This window comes from Lynx rufus, unplaced genomic scaffold (genome assembly GCF_022079265.1).
Source record: "Lynx rufus isolate CCGP_SWC_20201006 ecotype Redwood Valley unplaced genomic scaffold, mLynRuf1.p SCAF_31, whole genome shotgun sequence".
Taxonomy (NCBI): domain Eukaryota; kingdom Metazoa; phylum Chordata; class Mammalia; order Carnivora; family Felidae; genus Lynx; species Lynx rufus.
The window spans coordinates 4,254,806-4,268,864 of record NW_025814847.1 but is presented as its reverse complement, the minus strand read 5'-3'; the positions used below and the strand labels follow the sequence as shown (position 1 = coordinate 4,268,864).

At 52.9% G+C, this 14,059-nt stretch overlaps 2 protein-coding genes across 10 annotated transcripts in view; one reads left to right on the top strand and one right to left on the bottom strand.

The window, feature by feature from the left end:
- ASH1L (ASH1 like histone lysine methyltransferase) overlaps positions 1 to 4,393 on the bottom strand; it is a 197,751-nt gene extending 193,358 nt beyond the window's left edge. The window contains exon 1 of the mRNA XM_047092692.1: positions 4,326 to 4,393. The gene's annotated coding sequence lies outside the window, so the exon portion shown is untranslated. The remainder of the gene's footprint in view (positions 1 to 4,325) is intronic.
- A 911-nt stretch (positions 4,394 to 5,304) lies between these two features.
- Positions 5,305 to 14,059, top strand: part of DAP3 (death associated protein 3) — a 34,316-nt gene continuing 25,561 nt past the window's right edge. For 3 of the 9 annotated variants that reach the window (XR_006964581.1, XR_006964580.1, XM_047092678.1), the window contains exon 1: positions 11,940 to 12,377. Coding sequence is in view for 1 of the 9 variants with exons in the window: in XM_047092678.1 (XP_046948634.1) it covers positions 12,261 to 12,377 (117 nt within the window). In the remaining 8 variants the exon portion in view is untranslated. Of the gene's footprint in view, positions 5,496 to 6,613; positions 7,908 to 9,058; positions 9,148 to 11,530; positions 12,378 to 14,059 lie in introns of those variants that run through there. The other 6 variants (XR_006964582.1, XR_006964583.1, XM_047092679.1 and 3 more) reach the window with 5 other exon arrangements.

Genomic DNA, 14,059 nt, shown 5'->3' with positions numbered 1-14,059 from the left:
GGGCACCTGGGTGGCTCAGTCGGTTAAGTGTCCAACTTCAGCTCAGGTCATGATATCCTAGTTCACAGGTTTGAGCCCCGTGTCGGGCTCTGTGTCGACAGCTCAGAGCCTGGAGCCTGCTTCAGATTCTGTGTGTGTGTGTGTGTATGTGTGTGTGTGTGTGTGTGTGTCTCTCTCTCTCTGCCCCTCCCCCACTCACGTTTTGTCTGTCTCTCTCAAAAATAAATAAACATTAAAAAAAAGAGAGATATGTTACGCTTCTGGAAGGGCTGGCATAAAGTGGACTTCACAGCAGACATCAGTAAGACTATATGCACCTTTAAAAATCTTTAATTTTTTTTTTTAATTTTTAACATTTATTCATTTTTTTTTATTTTTTTTTTTAATGTTTATTTATTTTTGGGACAGAGAGAGACAGAGCATGAACGGGGGAGGGGCAGAGAGAGAGGGAGACACAGAATCGGAAACAGGCTCCAGGCTCTGAGCCATCAGCCCAGAGCCTGACGCGGGGCTCGAACTCACGGACCGCGAGATCGTGACCTGGCTGAAGTCGGACGCCTAACCGACTGCGCCACCCAGGCGCCCCAAAAATCTTTAATTTTTAACCAGCGATGCATCACCCACACATATGGTAAAACTTCTCTACTGTGTACAGCCAGATCATGTTGGCAGGACTGAACACGGTCACTTTATTCGTGAGGTATGGAAGACAACGACTAAAACCTCAAATGGTCCTGCGAGAGTGCAAAGACACAATGCCTAGCAAGACACAGGGAAGTCATGCTCCATATTTCAGAACACAGCTCAAGACTATGCTGTGAAGATTGCTTTCATTTCTTGATCCTCAAAGATCCTGAATAATCTGCAATTATTACAAGCATTATTTTTTAAATTACAAACTATCTCATACGTATAAGACTAAATACATATTGAACTATATGCACAAATTAACAAGACACACACGTATGTAACGTTATTTTAAAAACCCACAATCTACTACCCAAGTTAAAAATTAGAGAAAATATTAAACTCCTCACAAATCTACACAACACACAGGCCATGACAATGAAGAGAAGGGATAATCAAACCACTTTTCTCCAGACCTTTCCTTACCTTACCAAGTCCTGTGATCTGTGCTATCCAAACACTCTCTGAATTTCTTGTTCTTTTAAAAATTCAGTAATTATTTAAAAAGGGGGGGGGGGCGAGAGGCACCTGGGTGGCTCAGTCGGTTAAGTGTCCAGTTCATGATATCCTAGTTCATGGGCTCGAGCCCCGCGTCGGGCTCTGTGCTGACAGCTCAGAGCTTGGAGCCTGCTTCAGATTCTGCGTCTCCCTCTCTCTCTGCCCATCCCCCACTCTCTCTCTCTCTCTCTCTCTCTCTCTCTCTCTCTCAAAAATAAACAAACATCAAAAACATTTTTTAAAAATTCAGTAATTATTTTAAATTTCCAATACTCAATGCACGGGTAGTCTATCAAATAGCTACTGCGTTTTACCCCAGAAGCTTCTTGGCCTTTCGTCTAAGACCAAGTGCATTTTTTCCCCAGTAAGTGTTTTCTGGATGCATGAATACCCACAAATGACATTAAGACCTTTGTTACAAACTCACTACAGAAATACATCAGAAACAAGATAAGGAATACAACCCAAGTACGCCTGGTTTTCAAACCAGAGAGCCTTCGGCCAAGAACACCAGGTGATACAAAAACACACTCGATAGCTACAAAGTCCCGCAGACAGCAGGAAGACTACCGCTTCCTGCGAATTAGTGATGGCAAAAACTCTGCAATTAAGTCACGAATCCTCAACTTCTGGGAACATTCCTCCCTCCTCCTCGCCCTTTGGAAAGCCACCACCATCATACCATCCTTCGCTTCAACTGCACGAATCTCTTCAAGGACTGAGGGCACATTATTACTCACCTTTGTGTCTCCTACGTAGAATTAAGTCAATGTTTGTTATACGTAAGATAAACTCGAAGGAATGGCTTCAAAAGCCTCAGACCCAAGGCACAACTGGGAAGAGAGGAGTTCAAGAATAAAAAGATAATGAAAAAGAATACAGCTCTGTATTTTTGTTGGCATATTTTCTTACCACCTAATTCAGAATCCTATACGAACACTGCAAAAATGAGTTTGTAAAGAATAAAATGGAAAGACACGACCTGAAAGCTCTCCTTACTCGCAGCATGCTCAAAAACTGTCACACAATCTGTCACCTTAAACTCATACCAACATCATCTCCAAACAAAGCTCGGTTTTAAAAGGGCTTCAAATGAGACCTAAATGTAAAAAGGTTCTACTTCGTCACAATTTAAGTTTCTGACATGGTATGCATAGTGTGACTGCACTTATGCTCATTTAACAGTCAGGGTCTGTCATCAAATTCTCAGAAGGATATGCGACCCCAGAAAACTTTAGAGACCTGCTGGTCTAGCATATCGAAAACATGCTACTTTCCAGACACAGAGCCACGCTAGCTTAGGTTCAAGAGTTTTCCCCTCCTATTCACTGGGGGGGGGGGGGGGGGCTTACTGCAAAATCTGCATTTGGAAGACCTCCCTCAGCCCAACCCCAAAGTTCCAAACTCCACGGGCACGTACAGCAGCGACTCCCCGATCCCCAGAACAGTTAGCTCACGAATGCCAGAAGAAAATGCGAAGCCAGGCACCCGGCGTCGCAAGCTTGCCACCCTTTCGGGTGAGAGCCTTCCGCAGGAAAATGCCCGGATGTCTAACTTCCCTGCAAACCGAACAGACTTTTCAGGGAAGTTTTTGGGTCTCAGCTCCACGCCGGTCTGCCTGCCTGGCTGGCCCCAAACAAACACCTCCGGCGGCCCAGGCAAGCCCGCTCAGAGGCAGCCAGGCTGCGTCCACAGGGTCACTGAGTCCCACCCCAAGACAGGGAGCGTTTACCGAGGAATTCTTCGGTAAACACCCGCTGAGCCAGGGAAGGAAGCTCCTTCTGCCTAGATCGAGTCGAGCCGTCAGCCCCCAGACGGCGACCCCGGCTCAAGCCCAGGCCACGAAAGCCTGAAGTGTCACGAACGCCCTGCTTCCTCCACAAGCCAGGACCACGGTCCCGGCCGCACGCCCTACGCTCCGCGCGCCCCAGGCCCACCGGACGCCAGCGGCCACACACGCCCCGCTTCCCAGCGCGGCGGGGCCCGCGCCCCAAGCCCTCCGCGGGCAAGCAGCCGCGCGCCGGGAGCCACAGTCCCAACGTCGCCACCACGGGAAAGCGTGACCTCGCAGGAGCATCTCTTTCTGCCTCGACTTCCTACTTTACACGACGGGAGAAGACACCTTCCCCACCATCTTCCCCGAGGGGCAGCATCACAAAGGAACAGAGAAGGTACTGCGAGGACCAGGGAAGCTTCACTCCGCGCGACGTGCTACTGCCACCTCGGGCCAGCGGAAAGCCCGCCCCTTCTCGGTGCCCTCGCAGCGGCCACGGCGGGTGTTCGCGCTGACGCCGTCCCCCCGACTCAGACGACCACAGGCGGCCCCGGCAGGTCCGTCCCACCCCCGGCCCCGCGGGCACGCGTGGGGCCGCGTAAAAAAACCCCGCCGCGGCTCCTCCTTCCCGAGCTCCGACGCGCTCCCGATTTCTGGCACAGACACGCACATCCGCCCGACGGGGCCACCCCGAATTTCGTCTCGAAAAGAAGGTGACTTGAAGGGGAACTCCGTGACCCCGCCACGAGCACAAGCAGGGTCTTCCGGAACGCGTTCCCACCCTCCCGCCCTGCGCACACACGCCGCCACAGCCGCTGCACCCCGGAACACCACCTGCCTCCCAGACCCCGCACAAACTACCCGGGCACAGTCCTCAAACTTACGACCCGGGGGGGGGGGTGGGTCTCCCGCTCGCTCCCACGCACCGCCGCGCGCCTCGGGGGCACCGCGGCCCCGGCCCCGCCCGCAAGCGACCCTCCGCAGAGCCCCCTCTCCCGCCGCGGACGCCGACCCGACGGGGGCGGGGGGGGGGGAGGGATGCTCCCGTCGCGCCTCCCCGACGCGCCAACTAACCTGTCAGGGGCGCAGCCGACTCCGCCTCCCCGCGCCGACTTTCCCGCCCCCTCCCCCCCAGGCCCGGAGCCCGCCCGTCAGGGACACCCCTTCCCCCCCCCGCCCCCCGCCCCCCGCCGGGAGGGGACTTCCCGGTCCGCTCAGGATCCCCTGCCTCGCGCCCCTCCCCCACCCCGCCCGCCGCTCTCCCGGAGGTCCAGGTCCGGGAGGTGACAGTGGCTCCCGGGCCGCCGGGGGCCGCGCCGCTCCGGGAGCACTTAGGCCCGAGGCCTCCGCAGGCGGTTGTGCTCACCGTGTCAGAGGCCGAGGCCGAGCGAGATGAGAGTGCAGGGAAGTGGGGAAGGGGGGCGGCCGCCAGCAGGCTCCTCCGCTTCCCCGGGTCCGCGGCGGATCCCTGCCGCCTGTCAGGAGGCGGCCGGCGGGGGAGCGGACTGGCGGAGACGCGAGAGAGGAGAAGGGAAAGGCGTGCGGCCGAGCGGGGGCCACCGAGGGGAGGCGGTCCCGCAACCGAGACGGGGATCGTCTCCCCCTCCGCCAAGCGAACCCAAAATGGCGGCGGGAGCGGCGGCGGCAGAGCGGCGGCGGCGGCGGCGGCGGCTGCTCGGGAGGGAGGGCGGGCGCGAGCGAAGGGCGCCTCGTGCCCCCCCACCTCCCCTCCCAGGCCCTCCCCGCGGCCCCCCCCGCCCCCTCCCGCCCCCGACTCGGGCGGCGGAGCGCGCACGCCCGCCCGCACGCGCCGGACGGGCTCCGGGCTCGTCGCTCGCTCTCCCACCAACCCCCGCCTTCGGCCGCCTGGCGCGCCCGCCGGCCCGTCCGCGCTCGCTCGGGGGCGCCCGCTCGCACGGCCCCCCGCTCCCCCTCGGCCCCTGTCAGGACGGTCGGGCGCGGGCCCTCACGCGTACCTTCGGCGGCGCGAGCCCCGGCCTCCTCCTCCACCGCCTCTTCTTTCCTCCCCCCCCCTTCCCCGCCCCCACGGCCACCAACCGCCGCCACGGCCGCCGCCGCCGCCGCCGCCTCCTCCGCCCCCCCACATGCCCTCCGCCCCTCGCGCGTGCGCCTCCCACAATCCCCCCCGCCGGACCGTTCCATTCGCGCCGCCGCGGGCGCGGGGCGGGGGGGGGCGGGCGGCGCGGCGGCGGGGCTGCCGGGAGGGCCGCGATCACCCGAGGGGCGGCCAGAGGCCCGGGGCGACTCACCTCCCCGGCCGCCGCGCCGCGCCGCCCGGGCTCGCCTCCGCCGGCCGCCGACGGGCCCCGGTGGGCGCGTCCGGGGCGGCCCAGCTCCCCTCCGCCGGCAGGCGGTTGGAGGCCGCGGCGGCTGCGCGGTGAGCCGCTTCCTGCCGGACGGCCCGAGCTCGCCGGTCGGCTGCGGGAGGCGCGGAGCGTGCGGGTCGGCGTCGGCGGAGGCCTGGCGCGCCCCTCGGGCGGCAAGGAGCCGGTGCCGGGGCTTGAGCCCCCGCGAGGTAGGGAGCGAGGCCGGGAGGGCCGGCGGGCTCCGCGCCGCGGACCGGCGCCGGGGCGGGGTGGGGGGGGGGGGGAAGCCCGCGCCGCGGTCGCCTGGCTCTCTTTGTGTTTTTCTTTCTAAAGCCGGGCTGGATTTCTTGGGTTTCACGGCGCCGTCCGTACGCTTGAGGTTCCGGGGCGCTTTTACGCTTTCCTCTCGGGTGGACGATGCATCCTCACCCTCATGAGGCAGCTGGGGGGTGGAGAATGACGAAACCGCGTCCTTCTGGTTCAGTGCCGGACTCGATCCCCCCTGTCCGCCGTGTCCTTGAGAAAGTAGTTTTTCTTCGTTATCGAAAAGAAAGGAAAGCCTGGACGTAAAGATTAGTGGACTCCAAGTCGGCCTTCGGCGTTGGCGTCTGAACTAGAAGAATATACGTGAGGTGGGATTAGCTCCTGGGCACAGGGCAGGTGGAGAGCCTTCCGCTACCGTTCACGGCCCTGGCGATGTAGGTCAGGTTTGGGGGTGTAGCGGGCAGTGTGTGTCCTGTCCCCTCGCGTCCTTAATAAAACAAGGCAAAACGAGGCCTGACACGCTCCTCAGACTTCTGCGCCAGCGTTTACTTTTTCTTAATGATTGAACCGGGGAGAACTATGGATTGACTGACTTTGAAAACCCAAAGTGTGCCTACTCTGGGAGTTCTTAGTCTCCTCCATAGGGTAAAGCAGAATCAATTAGGGGAGGGATCACCTGGGTTCCCCTTCGCTCCACGTGCGTGGACTTGCAGGGACGTAGGGACCCCTGTGAAAATCGCCCTGCTAGATTTCCCCCTTGCTACATTTCAGTGTATGGGTTGGGTTTTGTTTGCTTTTTTTTTTTTTTTTTTTTTTTTCCTCAAAGTAAAGAGGAAATCGGCTTTCATTACCTCGCTATATACTAGCCTTTCCTAACCACCTGAAGTCCTATCTCGGGGAACCCATTCAGGTGTACTTTGATCTTTAATTGTGTCACGTATGCAAATGTGTTACCCCGCCAACATTTTAAATTTGATGGCTGGGAGAAGGCCTAACACTTCTTTTGTATTTTATAGCCCTAGTACTAAGTGAGTCATGGAAATGTTGAAAGGATGTTCAAAATGAAAAGTCTCTGGAGCAGAAGAGTGAGCATTTGTGGGATTCCTTGTATGGAGAACACGTGCTCCCGCTTCTTAAACAGCACTTTGAGATAGATCATCTTAACCCCCATTTTACAGATGAGAAGCCTGAGGCTCAGAGAAGTCTAGTAACTTAACCTTTAGGTTTCACTCCGCCTGTCTTAAAAACCTTTTTCAGGGACTCTTGATCTCAGCTCAGGTCTTGATCTCAGGGTCGTGAGTTCAAGGCCCTGCCTTGGGCTCCGTGCTGGGCCCGAAGCCTAAATTTTACAAAAGCGAAAACAACAACCACAAAAAAGACCTTTTCATTATACCACATTGTCTTTGCAGTAAACATTTGTCATCACCGACATAATTACATATTCTACCAAGAAAAGGTACTTAATGTTATTCCCCAACACCAGTGTGCGAGGAAAGTTACTTACTGTGGCTGCCTTCATCTTGCTTTCATGAATTGTCAGCTGAGTATCGACAAGACAGTACTCTGTTACTTGTGTATGCCCCAGTGCCTACCAAGATATATCAGGTGTTCAGTCAAATGCCCTTTTTGAACGAAGGAAACCTGAGTTCCTTGAACCAAGGAAGGTATGGAAGACAGAATAATGGTTCCCCCAAAGATGCCCACATCCCAGTCCCTGGAACCCGTGGATATGTTTGTTATGTGGCGAGAAGGAATTAAGTTTGCTAATCAGCTAACCTTGAAACAGGGAGATTATCCTGGATTATCCGGTAGGCCCGCCGTAATTACAAGAGTTCGGAAAAGATGGCAGAGGGACACAGTAGGGTCAACGTCTGCATGCTGCTCTGTGACAAAGGCTTGGCCAGCTGTCGCAGCTTTGAAGATGGAAGAGCGGCCTCTCTGAACTGGAGCCCCCGGAAGGAACACAACCCTCCACACGCTTGGCTTTTGGACTTCTAACCCACAGAACTCTGAGGTGACAAATGTGTTGTTTTATGCCACTAAATTTGTGGAAATTTGTCACAGCAGCAGTAGGAAGCTCCTACGGAAAGGGGAGGGAGCCAAATCGTGATTAAGCTCCAGAAGACCTCCTTGGATTGTGGATTTACGCTTTAATGCAAATGAGGGTGTGGCTCACCTGAAACTGTGCCCTAAGCAAAGTGACGGGCACTGGACAAAGCTGCCTACATTTCCAGTATCTCCCTGCTGCTCTGTTTCTGGGGACAGTCCTCGAGCTTAGGTGGGCAGCTGGGTTCTAGGCTGGTGCTGCACAGCAGCTGTCTTAGCTAAGCTCTTCAGATTCGCCTACTGGAACAGAAGTAAGTAAACATTTATTTCATGCTGCTTCCTTGCTGCGCTGTTGGCTAAATGCAGTTTACGTGAGCAGGAGGGGCGCCTGGGGGACTCAGTCGGTTAAGCATCCGGCTTGAGTTCGTGGGTTCGAGCCCTGTGTCGGACTCTGTGCTGACAGCTCAGAACCTGGAGCCTGCTTTGGATTCTGTGTCTCCCTCTCTCTGCCCCTCCCCTGCTCACACTGTCTCTATCTCTCAAAAATAAATGTAGACAAGCAGGAAAACTTCTTCACTATATGCTTTAAAATAAGGTTTCAAGTGTTAAAAATTTCAAGATAAAACTTAACTGGAATGTCATCATGATCGACTTCACATTTGACAAGTTAAGAGTCAGTGCTACATAAGCATAATAGTCTGTAAATCATTTTCTGTTTAAAAAGGGAAGAACTCTGAAATTTGGGGGGTGGGGGTACTGAGATTTTAAACTCATGCTTCAGGTGATGGATTGCCTTTTAGCAAACTGGAAGTTGACCCACCAGGCTGCATGGGTGCAAAGCCCAGTTCTTCTCCTTGGCTGTGAAACTTGGGTAGAGACTTCATAACACAGTGTAGATTTCCATAGAAGCTCTCCGTTTTAGAAATGGGGGAACAGATGCACAAAGTTTAAGTTGCTCAAGGTCACACAGCTGTTAAGTAGGAGAGCTGGGATTCAGATTTCATCACTTAGATTCTGGGGTCCCTGCTTTTAACCTTTTTGCCATACTTGCCACTCTATTTTCTTTGTAAATTGGACATATTACCTACATCATAGGATTGTTGTAAAGGTAAAATGAGTTAATTCACATAAAGCACTTAGAACAGTGCCTGACTTATAGAAAGTGTTCGTAATATGTTAGCTATTTATCGTTGGAGCCCTGGATATTTTTCTGATGTGCTTTAGTCACCGGAAGAAAGGAAGTACCAAAGCGGTGCTCCTTGCTTCCGCCTTTACCCGCACAGCCCTTTTATCTTCTGTACGTCAGGACTGTCACTGCTCTTAACTTGGTGAAAGTTAAATTACGAGAGGGGGCAGAGTCTGGAAAACACACTCGAGTGCCCTTGTCCTACAGATAGGAAACTTGGTCTCAGAGAGAAGAAAAAAAACGAGTCCCACAAGCTTACCACAGTGTTATTTTTTCCTGTAGAAAATGTTACCTGGAAGGTATTCATCTGAGAAACCAAAGGGCTTGTCAGACAGTCTGAAGGTAGACTGGGATGTGGTGTTGGGGTAAGGACCCGCTATTTTTAACTATTTATCTTGAGCCCTGCTCTCGCACGGTTTGATGCACAGTAGTATAATTCATGCAGAAAATTGTGTGTTAGCTTTTAAGAATTCACTAAGGGTTTGTTGATTTCATTTTACAAAATTTACTCTCTGCCTGGATGATAGCAGTGGTTCAGATTCAAAAAGTGCAAAAGACACCACTCGCTTTTTCTGCCCCCATAGGAACCTATTTCCTCTCCTTGAAAGCAACCGGTATTATCAATTTTTGTATGTCCTTCAAAATATGTACCTTTTTACGAGCAAATTGTGTATATGTTTTCCCCCTTTTACACAGACAGTAGCTAACTATATACACTGTTCTGTGCTTTTTCCCCACTTAGTGTGTGTCGGACATTTTTGCTCATTAGTTTGCAGAGAGCTGCTAGGTGGTTTTGTTTTTAATCGGCCACATGCTGTTTCATTGTATGGGGATGTACGGGGGCAGATACTTAATTCTTTCCTTTAATATCAGAAGCAGGGTTGCAGTTGAATAATCTCATATACACAGCAATTTCTTGTTATTATGTTACTGTAAAAATGGTTTTGCTTAGGTCTCATAAAAAATGGTTTTTAACATGGACACGTTAGTGAGGTTTGGACAGTTTTTACTACGTAAACAATATTGCCAATATTGCTTATTGCTAATAACATTACAAATAGATATCAAGAAAAGAAAGTTACCTACAACATTAGCACCTCAATAGATCGGATTATTTTTTCTATGTCTTTTTCCTTAAGTTTTTATGTATTTCTACTTCAGAACAATAATCTAAATCTACAGATGGGTTGAGATCAATGTAGGTATACCAGTGAGCCCGAAAATCCTGGGGTGTTAAGGCTGGACATGTGTCTTCACAGAACACGCCTCGTGTGGGGGCACCTGGGTGGCTCAGCCAGTTAAGCATCTGGCTTTGGCTCAGGTCACGATCTCACGGTTTGTGGGTTCGAGCCCCGCAACAGGTCAGCATGAGCCCCACTTTGGGTAAAACAAACAAACAAAAACACAAGCCCCATGTTTCTTCACTCTCCCTCTCTCTGCCCCTTGCTCACTTGCGCCCCCCCCATCCCCTCTCTCTCAAAGAAAAGAAAAAAGAAAACTCTGATGTGTCATGAGTCTGGGGTCCATTCCTTGAGGAATTTTGCAGGTGCGGGTATTAAGGAAGATCCAGAGTGTCCCCTGGCCCGGGAAGCAATCGTGATCCCTCCCCCTCCCCATCCTTTGCTTCTGCATCAGGAGAGTTCGTGTCATTGCATCAGCCCTCGCCCCCCTGTCATTTGGGGACCGAGTGCGTGCTGCGGCAAACTGGGGCCTGCGGGAGTTTGTCGTCGTCGTCAGCGTCTCGAAGAAACTCCTCTACTTCTGTAGCCCCAGTGCCCCTCGAAGGGTCCACACATGGGGAAATAGACCCAATGAGGATTACGGAAGGCAGCATGACAGGTTCTGTGTTTTCTAACAAATTACAAAACCAGTGATGTTAGTCTTAATGAACCAGAGTTTTCCTGGAGGATTCGGGATTTAGAACAATCTTTCTCAACCTCAGTACTCTCTGTTGATGTTTGAGGCTGGGTGATGTGTGGTGCGAGCCTGTCCTGCACATTCCAGGATGGTTAGCAAGGTCCCTGGTCCCTCGTCTCTGCTCATGAGATGTCCTCCCCCTCCCCCCCCCAAGCTGTGACAACCAAAAATGCTTCCGGACATTACTAAGCGTCCCCCAGGGGGCAAAATTGCCCCAGTTGAGAGACACTCGTTTGGAAAAAGAATTGCTGATTGGCAGGAAATCAGTCTAGCTTCGGTGGAGCAAAGTCATGGCAGAGTATCCTTTCTGTCTGAATTCCTAGCGTGGGAGGTCACAGTAATGCCATTATGCATATCACGTCTTCATTGAAGGAAGGCGTTTGACAGTCTCCTTATGACACACATACTGCATGTCTCCTTGGCGGGACAACCGTACCCAGAGGCCCCGCGCTCAGTAGGTCGACATTCCCTCAGCCGGGACATTTGCGTGGCACTCCTCGCTCCTACCCGCACAGTGGAACCAGCTGGGGAGCTTTAAAAACTGCCAACGTCTAAGTGTCCCTACAAGCGGTTGTGCTTTAGTTGGTCTGAGATACGGTCTGGGCATCGGGCATTTTCAGCGCAGGCAGAGCTGGTTTGGCTGCGCTCCCACGGCCGGCCCGGTGCTACACACGGAAGGTTTGCGGGAACCTGCGGGGAGCGCGTCTGTCGGCGCCGTGTTTCCAGCTGTGTTCGCTCACTTCCTGTCTCTGTGCCACGTTGTGGTGATTGTCACGGTATCTAGCCCTTTTCCAGGAGTATATTTTTGTGGTGATCCGCGACGAGTGACGTTTGGTGTTACTGCTGTGATGGTGTGGGGGCCACCACGAGCGGTGCCCTGTAAGACGGTGAACTTGACAGATGCTCCGCCGACGGCCGTGCCCCGTCTCTCTCCCTTCCTCAGCCGCCCTGTTCCCTGAGACACGGCAGCAGTGACATTAGGCCGATCACTGACCTACAACGGCGCTGAGTGTGCAGTGAAAGGCAGAGTCTCGCGCCCGTCGCTTGAAATCGGAAGCTGGCGGCGATTCGGCTCGGGGGAAGGCGCGTCCAAAGCCCAGATACGCCGAACGCTTAGGCCTCCCGCACCCGACGCTTGGCCAAGTTGTGAACGCGAGGGAAGGTTCCTGAAGAAAATGAGAAGTGCTGTTCCAGGGAACACGCGAATGACGAGAAAGCTAAACGGCCTTACTGCCGATGCGGAGAAAGTCTGAGTGGTCCGGACGGAGCATCACACGCACCACGTCCCCGGTCCAGAGCCCGGTCCAGAGCAGGGCCCGCGCCGTCTTCGTTCTGCGGAGGCCGAGCGAGGGCAGGAGGCCGCACGGGCGCGGGGAGACGCTGGCTGAGGCCGGTCTGTGAGGTCTCGGGAAAGAAGCCGCCTGCGCGACACAGAAGCGCAGGGAGAAGCGTCCGGGGCCGATGCAGAAGCCGCGGCAAGTTCTCCGGAAGATCCAGCTGAGAGAATTCACCAGGGTGGCCACGCTCACCAGCAGATCCTCAGTGTGGACCAGACAGTCTCATGTTGGAAGGGGACGCCGTCCAGGACTCTCGTGGCCAGGCGGGACAAGTCAGGGCCCGGTTCCCAAGCTTCGAAGGACGGGCCGACTCTTGTCAGGGGCTAACGCGGCTGGTGACTGTAAGCTGAAGCTCCTTGACCTTTCCCAAATTCCTGGGGCCCGTAAGGACTTGGGTAAATCTTGGGGCACCTGGGGCGCACAATCAGTTCAGTGTCCAACTCTTGGTTTCTGCTCAGATCATGATCTCACAGTTCATGAGTTCAAGCCCTACGTTGGGCTCTTTGGTGGCAGCACAGAGCCTGCTTGGACTCCCGCTCTCACTTCCCCTCCCCTGCTCACACTGTCTCTGTCTCTCTCTGTCTCTCAAAAATAAATAAATAAATAAGTAAGTAAATAAGTAAATAAATAAATACTTAAAAAAAAGAATTTCGCTAAATCTACTCTGTGCTCTAGGAATGGAACAACAAAGCCTGGAGGACAGCACATCTGTTTACAATGTGGGTGACTGAATGTCTTAAGTCCGCTGTTGAGACCTACTCAGAGAAAAGATCCCTTTCCACATGCTGTCACTCATTAAAGATGAATCTTGGTAGTTCTGCTCGTCTAAAACTTTTTTACGTGGAGGCTACAAACACTACAAACGGTTACCACTTGCAACTATTTATGTGGCTCAAGGTTTCCAATATTGTGTGTACAAAATAAAAGCTGAATTTTATTTGATGCTGAAACTAATAAACTTTTGGGGCGCCTGGGGGGCTCAGTTGGTTGAGCGTCCGGCTTAGGTCACGATCTCATGGTTTGTGGGTTCGAGCCCCACGTCGGGCTCTGTGCTGACAGCTCGGAGCCTGGAACCTGCTTCACATTCTGTGTCTCCCTCTCTCTGCCCCTCCCCTGCTCGTGCTCTGTCTGTCTGTCTCTCAGAAATAAACAAACATTAGAAAAAGTTTTCTTTAATCTAAAAAAAAAAAACTGCAGCTTGGTTTTGTAATTTGTAAAAAAATTCCAGTACAGTTAACACGTAGTGTTACGTTAGTTTCGCACGTATGATACAGTGATTCGAGAATCCTGTACATGCTTCGGTGCTCATCATAAGTGGACTTTTGTCTTTAATGTTTAGTTTTGAGAGAGAGCATGAGTGGAGGAGGGGCAGAGAGAGGGAGACAGAATCCGAAGCAGGCTCCACACTGTCAGCACAGAGCCTGATGCGGGGCTCCACCTACTGAGCCACCCAGGTGCCCCCATGATCAGTGGACTCTTAATCCCCTTCCCCCTTTTGTCCCCTTCCCCCCACCCATCTCCCCTCTAGTAACCATCAGTGTGTTCTCTGTAATTAAGAGTCCCGTTTTTTGGTTTGTCTCTGTTTTCTTTGTTTCTTGCGCATACGAGTGAGATCCTATGGTATTTGTTTTTCTCTGACTGACTTATTTCACTTAGCGTTGCACCCCCTATCTAGATCCATCCGTGTTGTGGTGAGTGGCAAGATGGCATGTTTTTGTGGCTGAGTAATATTCCTTTGTATGTGTATATAGCTTCTTTATCCATTCGTCCATCAGCTGCTTCCGTAATACGGCTGTCATAAATGCTGCAGTAAACGTAGGGGTGCGTGTATCTTTTTGAATAGTGTTTTTGTATTCTCTTGGTAAATACTCCATGCTGGAATTAGTGGGTCCTATGATAATTCTATTTTTTATTTTTTAAGGAACCTCTGTGCTGTTGGCCATAGCGGCTGCACCAGCTTGCATTGCCACCAACAGTACACAAGTGTTCCTTTTTCCTCCACATCCTCGACAACACTTGCTGT